This window comes from Portunus trituberculatus, chromosome 39 (genome assembly GCF_017591435.1).
Source record: "Portunus trituberculatus isolate SZX2019 chromosome 39, ASM1759143v1, whole genome shotgun sequence".
Classification (NCBI taxonomy): Eukaryota; Metazoa; Arthropoda; class Malacostraca; order Decapoda; family Portunidae; genus Portunus; species Portunus trituberculatus.
This window is the reverse complement of record NC_059293.1, coordinates 8,263,216-8,273,503: the sequence shown is the minus strand read 5'-3', so window position 1 is coordinate 8,273,503 and position 10,288 is coordinate 8,263,216. Positions and strand designations below refer to the sequence as shown.

Sequence of the window (10,288 nt, the reverse complement as noted above, 5' to 3'; positions counted from 1 at the left end):
GAATCCAGCACTTCCCTTCCTTAACATCTCTGTAACTTTCTTGGTCATTCCCTCTACTTTTTACCACCCAATATTCCTCTTTCTTTTATTACCCTTCCCAAAAACTAATCATCTAACCACCTCTTTATCTATCAAATTCAAATTACACCTGTTTTTACACTCTTTCTCTCACACTCACCAGATCATCTCTCACTCCATCTACCACCTACAGTAACTATTTCTGATTGAGTCCAGCTTCTGTGTATTCTTTTCTGACCTTCCATTCTGAGCTTTGAGAGATAATGTGTGTTGGTCAAAATGAGTTGTACAATCAGATATATAATAGAAACTTGACTTATATCCTGTGTACTATAGCTAAATACTAGATAGATAGCTCAAGACCTGATGACAGAGCATGGAGGATCTGTCTTGTCACTATAGTTTTGTTCCCCTTAGCCAGTGCCTCTTATACATTAAAAATTCAGATGAAAAAGAAAGATAAATCATTGAAGGCCCAGTGATATTGTATGGATGAAGATATAAGAAAGATGAACATTAAAGAAAAGATCCAATAATGTAAAAAAATGTAAGAACAATGTGTAACAAATCCTCTTTCAGCCACTCTAAACCTTACTACTACAGATAATACCCCAGCTCACCCAACCTAATAACATTCAGCACAGGTAAGACAGGTGCTACATGCTGAAATTAACAAGAATAACATAGTACATGAATATAATATAGGTAATGGTATCCTAACTTGTCACAAACATGTTTACTTTGTGTCTATTCACACTGGCTTATGTAACACTTTAACCTTGGTGTGACATTTAGTTGTAAAGGTAGAGAGGCTGACAATTAAATATTCAAATATAATATAGTATTTCAAAATGTTTAAATTAGCAAGAACACAAAACTAATATTTACAGTAGAATGATAAACTACTATAAGTGGTGAAGTGGTAAATCCTGTAACTCATAACCAAGAAGACCCTAGTTTAAATTTCAGGCTGAGAGAAGAAAGCAAGACTTTGTCTCTTTCCACACTGCAGCCTCAGTTAGTCTAACAAAGAATAGGTACAAGATGTAAATGCAAGAAATATGACCTTGCATCCCCCAGCACCTCTGCCATCCCACAACCAATGTTCTAAGCCAGTGTGATGAGGCATAGCTGCACCCCTCCTTCATATGCATTGGAAAAGATCTTTGTATGCAGTAAACTTATGTAGACTGATGATGGTGATGGTGGTGGTGGTGGTGGTGGTGGTGGTGGCACAATATTACTTCTTTCCTTTTCTTATTTTGAATATATCTTTGGTGTCTTAATCCCTTAGTTAATAACCAGAGACAAAAACTTCACCCAAATAAATAAATAAAGAAAGAAAGAAAGAATAAATAAATATATATATATATAAATAAATAAGAAAACAAATCAAGACAAATAAATAAATGAAAACAAACAAGTAATTAATAGATGAATAAAAGAATACATAGATAACTAAATAACATATACATAAAATAACATACTTCCTATGTATATTGTGTTGTCACCCTTTCTCCAATTCTCATGAAAGTTACCAACATTTGTATAAATAACACACATTTCTCTTGATACATACAGCAATACATTCTATATATTACCTGCACAGAACACCACTTTAGCTTGTAATCTAATATTGTTCAACCTGTTTCACATTGTATGCAGTGTTATTACAAGAGTTTTGAGTTCTGGTGCTACGACATAGTTTTAATTTATACTTTAACACTTCTACATTTATTATCGTCATAGTATTCCCCATATTTTTTTTTTTTTTTTCATTTTTCTTCTTTGCTATGAAATAACGTGTATGCTTTCAGGCAAAACACTAAATCACTACTACCATTACCACTATCATTAACCTCCTTGCTTTTTTTTGTTTCTTTGTTAGGGTTTTTTTTTTTTTCAGTTGTACCACAATTCATTCTACTTCTACTATCATCCTTTTTACTATCTCTAATTATGCCTCTACATTTCCACACACTTTGTAATGGCAACAAGCTGTAACACATGCTCCCCTTTAGCTCAGTAGTATCAGGAGCTGCTTTGTGTGATGTGCTGTTCTTATGATATTTTAATACTCAGACCACAGAATCAGTCCTTATCCTCTATTCCATATCGATCACTATGATACTTGCTAATGGGTAATGTAAACTCTAATATTTTCTAATTCTATTTTTTTCTTTCTCCAATCGTAGTCTTCCCCAATTGTTGTCCATTCTATAATCTATGGTATTTGCTTTATTGGATAATGTAAAGTCTTGTACTTTGTCCCTAATCAAACTTTTCATCTTACACTTAATCTAACACTCATGATGTCTAACTAATCCTACATTCTCTGCATTTAGTTCTGCTTTCCATCATCCATTACAGTTAATCTATTTCTTATCCTATACACCTAATGCCCCAATCTTTTTCTAATCCCTTACTGTTTACACCCAATCCTACATTTCATTATCCTTTACACCTAATCCTACACTCATTATCTGTACCTAACCCTTCTCTAATCCCTTACACATTCCTCACACTTAATCCTACTACCAACCTTACTATATATTTTTCTTTCTTCCCCCCACTTTTTTTATATGTAATAAAAAATATGCAAAAAGCCCAAGTAATTGACACCTAGCACAAAGTAATAGTGAAAGCTGCTAATACATCTCAATACACCTTCCTTGAAATAGAGCAAGCCTTAAGAAACTGAGGGCAGCACACCTCATGTCTTGAATGGAGTGAAAACCTTCTATTCTCCACCTAACTGTCCTAACACATGAATAAACACAATATACATGATAAATATAGAAGTGAATAAATAACTAGAAGTAAACCTGGTAAATAAATAAACAAAATAAAAGAAGATAAATTTCATAAACAAACCACACAAGTCTCACCATAAGACCAATAAACAAAGACAAAAAGAAAAATAAATAAAACAAAATAAAACAAAGTGAAATAAAATAGATATAAAAAGAAAAACTTCAATAAATAAACAAACACACATCAATCACTAAATTCAACATAAAAAGATAACTGCCCTGAAAATCATACAAAATAAGCATGGAGATACTTAGAAACAAAAAAAAAAAAAAAAAAAAGTGGGTGAATAACAAAAATAACCACAAGTCACAAGTCACACTGGTGCATCTCGTGTAGTGGGAGGCAGTTAATCCATTAATCCGCAGCCTGCTCTCGCAGTCACTTCCCTGTAAAGTCGCCATTTCATAATCTTTAACGTTAAGCCTACGACCTCCTTTTTTCTGCCAATCTCACTCACTATTACGCTCTTCTTTTCTCCACCTCTCCTATCTCTCACTATCTTTCTGAGCTTCCACCTTGCTAGTCAGTCTCTCTCATGTTCTTTCTCTTTCTTTAACTGTCAGTCCATCTCACTCACTCTTACTCTCTTCCTTTCTCCAACTCCACAATTTCTCATTTTCTATCTGAATTTTTACCTTGCTAGTTCTCTCTCTCTCTCTCTCTCTCTCTCTCTCTCTCTCTCTCTCTCTCTCTCTCTCTCTCTCTCTCTCTCTCTCTCTCTCTCCTGAATGTTTTCTTCATCCTATGTCATTACTGCATTTCTCTCTGATTTATTCTATCTTCTTATATATCTTTTTTTAAATTTGCTTTAATTTGCAAATCCTGTCCTACCTCTCTCTCTGTCTCTCTTTATATATTTCTTTCCATCCGTAACTACTGCTGTCAGCCAGCTACTCATTTTTTTTTCTACTCATTCACCGTTCAAGTGTATCTATTCTCTAAACAATTTACTCTATTCTAAGTTATTTGCATTTGTCTCCTCTGTAACTTCTTTACTAACATTGACTTTTCTCTAAGTTTCCTCCACGACACTGTAAACGTAATGCCCTCTGTCTTTCCTAAACAATCAATATCACGTGGACATGTCAGTCTATCTTGTATCATTTCAGTATTCTTAGAGCACTCAGTTACTTCATACTGCATAATTATTTTCACTTAGTCTGGTACATATCTAGAAGTCAAACAACAATTCTTATGTTAAAAGTGTAAATAAGCATTAGAATGATAGCATAGTATAAATGACATACCAAGACAAAAACGAGAGTTACAACCATTACAAGTCTTCATGTGAACACCCATTTTTCTTTATTCATAGTTAATTACTCTGCCAAGAAAATAAGAACCTTTCTTTCTACAACACATCACTCTTCCTAGAAAATAAAATTTCTCATGTGGAGGTAATTAACTGGTCTCTACCTTCACTAACTGCTGCTAATATCACAAAATGTAGTACACTATTTACAGTAATGGATATACTGTACTTCAACAACCATATGCATTTTTCTTCTTTTTTCATGTAAGGGGATACTGGATAAGAGCAACAAAAAAAAGAAGAAGAAGAAGAAGAAGAAGAAGAAGAAGAAGAAGAAGAAGAAGAAGAAGAAGAAGAAGAAGAAGAAGAAGAAGAAGTCCAGTGAGGTTCCACTCCATAAAGAAAAGTTATCAAAAGGACACACTGTCATTCTTCACCTGTCATTTTCTCAGTACATTTTACTCTATGGGCATAGAGTAAAAACAAAAGTAGTAAACTGGTCCACCTATTAACTCTACGTCGTACAAGCTGTATCTTCCCCTATCAAAGAAACTGCATGCACAAATAATTACATCTATTCCCATATTACCACTATAATAAGTTTGGTATGTGGTCAGTGGATGCATGAAAAAGATGCTTAGTCATGCCTCACAGCACAGCCACACACCCCTCCCATCTCCCCACAGCAACCATTTTTTCCTGCTCCAATAACAAGTGTCAGGAAATGCCTCTGTTATAAACTATATATAGTAAATAGTAATATGCACTTTTGTTTATTTACATTTGTTTCAGTACACTTCATTTTTTATCTCATTTATTTGTTTTTATAAACATTTTACATTAGTTTTTTTTACGTATTCAATAAGTTACTGCAATTTAATCTAATTATTTTTTGTTTATATAAACTGTCTTTTTTTAACTTGTAACTTCTCTTTCACGCCATCATAAATAAAAACCCCAAAGAAAATATCAATCTATTCTGACCTCCATTGAAAAACAGCATAAAGTACATTTTTTTTTCTCTGTAACATTACCTTTGATATACAACTGGCCTTAGAATGAAACTCAAAACTAAGTTTTAACTGAATTTCAAACTTTAGCAACACTGTTTAATGAGAAATAGCATACAGTAGCCCATTTTTTTTCTTTTTCTCTTTTATTTTTTTATTGGTTTGTACTTTGTTGTACCTTTTGCTCCTATCTCCTACTGTAAGGGTGGGGAAAAAGAGGTATCAATATTTCCACACTCCTGCTCTGAGAGGGAAGTGACTCTCTCATGACCTCTATTAATCTCTTTTAGGGTTCTCACCTGTTTTTAATTTAATTTTGATCCATCTTTTCATCTTACTGAATTCAGGCAGCAAAAAAGTGATAATGTCAGTAACTCAAAGAAAATAATGTTATGAAATGAAACAAAGAAACATTCTGACAAGCTCAAAAGAAGAAATTTAGGCTTTAAATTAAGATCAGTATTTGGCACAGACACATTAATATGCAAAGTTTGTCTATACAGAACAAGTTAAGAATGACAAATAATGGAAAATTCTTACATACAACACACAAGTTAGGAGAAAAAAAGGGGACTTACTCATAAAAAAAAACTCCTATATGAACCACACTGACTTGACAAAAACCTTGATCCATACATAAAAAAAAATAAATAAACCTTATATGGAACACATTTTGCAAGTGATATCTCTCACAGCTCTAATGGCTGAGAAAATACAGGCACTTATCACAAAACACTCTCCCTCATTCAGCAGCTCACTGGTGATGCAACACTGCAAAAGAGAAGCACCAAACTATGCAGAAAACCTTATGCTGGTATCACTCCACTTTTCCTGACATGTTTATAATGATCACACTGCAAAACCACAAGGAGAAAGTCCACTATGTAATTATGCTACCAAAATAAAACAGAATAGTGTTGTTCCCACATGTCTGCACTCACATTGCCTAGAATAATTAACCATGGGAAGTTAAGACTACAACTGTGTCCATTATCTATTTAATAAACATATCAAACTAGGTGAGGTCTCAAACAATTAATGCACTCCTCATTACACATGGGACTATTACACAATAATCCTCATGGGCTATCTACATTCATGAATAGACCATGTGCTGAGTCACAATGTAATCTGTGTGTGTGGAATTCTTGATAACTAATTCTCATTAACACACTTCAATGTAAACACTCATACATGGAAAATGTGAATACAATAAGAAGTGTTTTAGAGAGAGAGAGAGAGAGAGAGAGAGAGAGAGAGAGAGAGAGAGAGAGAGAGAGAGAGAGAGAGAGAGAGAGAGAGAGAGAGAGAGAGAGAGAGAGAGAGAGAGAGAGAGAGAGAGAGAGAGAGAGAGAGAGAGAGAGAGAGAGAGAGAGAGAGAGAGAGAGAGAGAGAGAGAGAGAGAGAGAGAGAGAGAGAGAGAGAGAGAGAGAGAGAGAGAGAGAGAGAGAGAGAGAGAGAGAGAGAGAGAGAGAGAGAGAGAGAGAGAGAGAGAGAGAGAGAGTAACCTCAATGTTTCACTCTAACCAAGACAGTGAGAGTGTATGTATTTCCTGTGTTCACCATGAGAACAGTGGGTAAAAACCTATGGGTGTATGTACTGGTTCCCACACACCCAACATAAAAACTGATGACATCAATCTGCCTACACCCCTGTGAAATGTGGCAAAGAGAGGGAGCATACCACAATAATCTTACAAAGAACAAAGTGAAATAGGCAAAGAAATGAATGGCATGATATTTCAAAGCAAGACCAAACAAACTCATTCTTCCTAATATTGATCCACTAAGGCAATGTCCAATTATGGTTATTACAGCATTACAGCCATCATCAGCCTACATTACCCACTGCAGGACAAAAGCCTTCATGAATAATTAACAGGGTTGGTGGGAATATATGTACACCATCCCACGCTGCCTCGAGGTATCTTTGTAGGACTGACAGGTTGCAAGGTCACAACTGCTCAGATTATAATTTATACCTATCCCAGCTGGATGAACACAAGCTACCTACAGCATAAAAGAAGAGATTAAATCCTCTACACCTGACAAAGGATTAAAATCTTAGATACCTTGGCTGTGAGTCCAGTAAAATTAGCACCGCATCACCAATCCTCAATGTCAGTTACCTACGTTCTAAATCAGTGAATACCTTGATAAATACCACTAGTTTTGGCCTTTTTAAAGCTATACACAAGGCATTTAAGTGACTTTAGGAGACTCACAATCCCTCCGCCTATATCCTCACTGAAAACCTATCCAAGAGCTATCATTACTAATACATATATTTTTTTTCATAGCAGCCATATGTTAAAAGAAATCTAATAAGTACTCAATAAGTGTTTCAAGGAATGTCAACAAGAAAAAAAATAATGCTATCAACTGTAGTACTCACTTTGGTCTGCAGAACCGGAAAATTCAGAAATATTTGAAGACATCTACATATTCTACCAATAAAAGAATGAGGTTAAAAGAACATGCTTCTCATTCTTCATCTTACTCATGTCCTTTAGCATGTATTGTGCCTGATAGTAACTAAAGCTATCATGCATGTAAGAAAGAAAGAAATTAGGTTTATATGTATGTATGTGTATATGCATAATGAATAAACGCTGACAGGTTTTCAAGATACTAAAATTTTTATAAATCAGCTCAAGTAATCACCATCATATGCAACAACAATATAGTGCATAAGTAGTGTATCTTTCATCATCATTGCAGTTCCTTCACTTCATTTGAGAGAGAGAGAGAGAGAGAGAGAGAGAGAGAGAGAGAGAGAGAGAGAGAGAGAGAGAGAGAGAGAGAGAGAGAGAGAGAGAGAGAGAGAGAGAGAGAGTACTAGAAGGACCCCTGCACATGATAATAACCACAATAGAAAGGACATTCGGAATACTCTAACTATATAAGGCACCAGTTTCTTCCATGTCACATTATACATGAGGCGTGATGTGACGCGTGGTGTGTGCTAACCTTAACTGATGTCTTCTTGTACGATCAACATACCACCGGATCAGTCTTAAGTTATTTCTGCATCTGGGATATTTACTCAGTAATCATTAGTAAAATGCACACACCCCTGACACCCACACATACACACACTTATTTTCATTATTTTATATGTTAAGCTAAAATACTCGCATAAGATCCATAACAATGAAAAGATCTAGGTATATCCTAAAACCAAGGTAAACCAGAGCTACTTCTTGAGGCAACATGCCAAAGGAAATCTAAGAGAGGCAATAATGTATAAAAAGATATATACTAAATGGGTTAAAGACATTATTCTGATCTGAGCCACAAACCCCAACAATCTCCTTGTAAATGAATTGTGAGATTTAGTCTGAACAGTTCCCAAAACAATTTTGTCATACAAAAAAAAAATATACATAATCTGGAGAAAACAAAAAAGAATAAGACAAGGAGAATATAAAACTTCAACCTTTATGGTAATACATGTTTTTTTCCTTAACCTTCATTCATGGCACAATGATGTTCTTCTCTTGCCATCTAATGAATCATAATTCACTACAACACCAATGGCTTTGAAAAATGTAGCATTACTCCTGGCCAGAGATGTACACTAGGACAAATAATGTAGCATAGGAAAAAGGTGACCTGATGTTATATTACAAGATTTGAGGAGAGAAGGTGTGAGAGTGCAGGACTGGTGTAGTGAACAAATGAAGTAACTCAAGAGCAGACAGTGAAGACTTATGCCATCATAACAATATGAAGAAATTCCAAGAAACTGGTATATACATATCAAACGAGAGAGAGAGAGAGAGAGAGAGAAATTCCTAAAAGCAAATAGCACGTTCTTTCATTAAATATCAAATAACTAGTGGATTACTAATTACTACATTTTACTTGCCTAATGTCAAGTGCATTTCATAATTTACTTTTCAATGTAAATATCAACTTGTGCATATAATTTCATAATTGCATACTAATAAATCATTATTTAAAAAATAAATAAATGAATAAATAAATAAATGAATAAATAAATAAATAAATAAATAAATAAATAAAAAACATTCCTATTTCAAAGGGAAACCATAAGGAACAAATTTTATAATAACCATAAAGATCTAAAATAACTGCTCGATTCCATACTTAAAGAAACTTAATAAACTAAAACTTTTCATCAACCAAATATAATTGAAATTCAGCAGCTACCAACTCTTCCTACCACAAAATATTAACCTTCACTTATGTGCACCTGCACCAGAACTAGGATGGCAGTTCTGTATTTGGCCAGTTAAGTGGTTTCTATATAATTGTTATGCTATCATGAACTTGTTCAGGCAATCTAGCCCTTACCCAAGCTAATTATGAATAAAAGTTGTATTATTTTATCAAGAATTCTAAGTTTTGAAATTCTAATGACTGTGACTACTTGTGGTTCTGTATACCTATTCTCATTCCTGCTAACTGATGTATAATCAATGTAACCTTTTAAAATATAATATCACTAGACAATCAAATCCCTGCTAAGAACATTTTCAGTCACCAATGAAATGATACACTGCATGCAAGCATCATGTTGATAGTGGCAAGTGTTTGTGTATTTCACCTAACTTAACTCAATATAGCAGGTTACATCTGGTAAAAATGCATGATATCCAAACCGTATCTTGTTTCTGGCATGTAAACATGCTGTCATATCACCTGACATCTGACACGTGCAACAAACAACGAACTGGATAAAGTTTTCATATCCACCCATAGGCCTATGACGTCACACCAAAACAAAGTTTTCAAAGTGTCACTTCTTGAAAACTACGTAACAAGCACATGTCGGAGCGTCACCACAAAATATTACCGTGAACATAACACCCACAGAGCACCAAGTCCCGAGTTAAACTTGCAATGTTGCGAGAATTACTCACGGAGAAAGGGACTCGTGGCGGCACACACCCGGCCAGTCATGCCTTCCCGTGTGTCCACCATCACCACCAGCTAACAACTAACCCTCGCTCACCCATCCCATGCAAAACGTTGCAAAATCCCCTGCAAATGGACCCCTTCTTTTCAACTCGTTCATATTTTTTGTAGGCGGAGGCAAGCGCCTCCCTTTGCGAAGCCCCGATACTGTCATCTCCGCTTTTCCACGAACACCACCACTGTTGTCACTCGCTTTTCACTGTGCCATGCATATCAGACACTTATTCTGCTTACTTTGGTACACACTTAT

The 10,288-nt window shown here is 34.9% G+C and overlaps 1 protein-coding gene across 1 annotated transcript in view; it reads right to left on the bottom strand.

The window, feature by feature from the left end:
- The window catches only part of LOC123515676 (protein tramtrack, beta isoform-like), a 137,030-nt gene extending 126,992 nt beyond the window's left edge, over window positions 1-10,038 (bottom strand). Inside the window, 1 exon segment of the mRNA XM_045274506.1 lies at window positions 9,984-10,038. Within this exon segment, the coding sequence (XP_045130441.1) occupies window positions 9,984-10,023 (40 nt within the window). The 5' untranslated portion in view covers window positions 10,024-10,038.
- Between the last annotated feature and the right edge of the window lie 250 nt (window positions 10,039-10,288).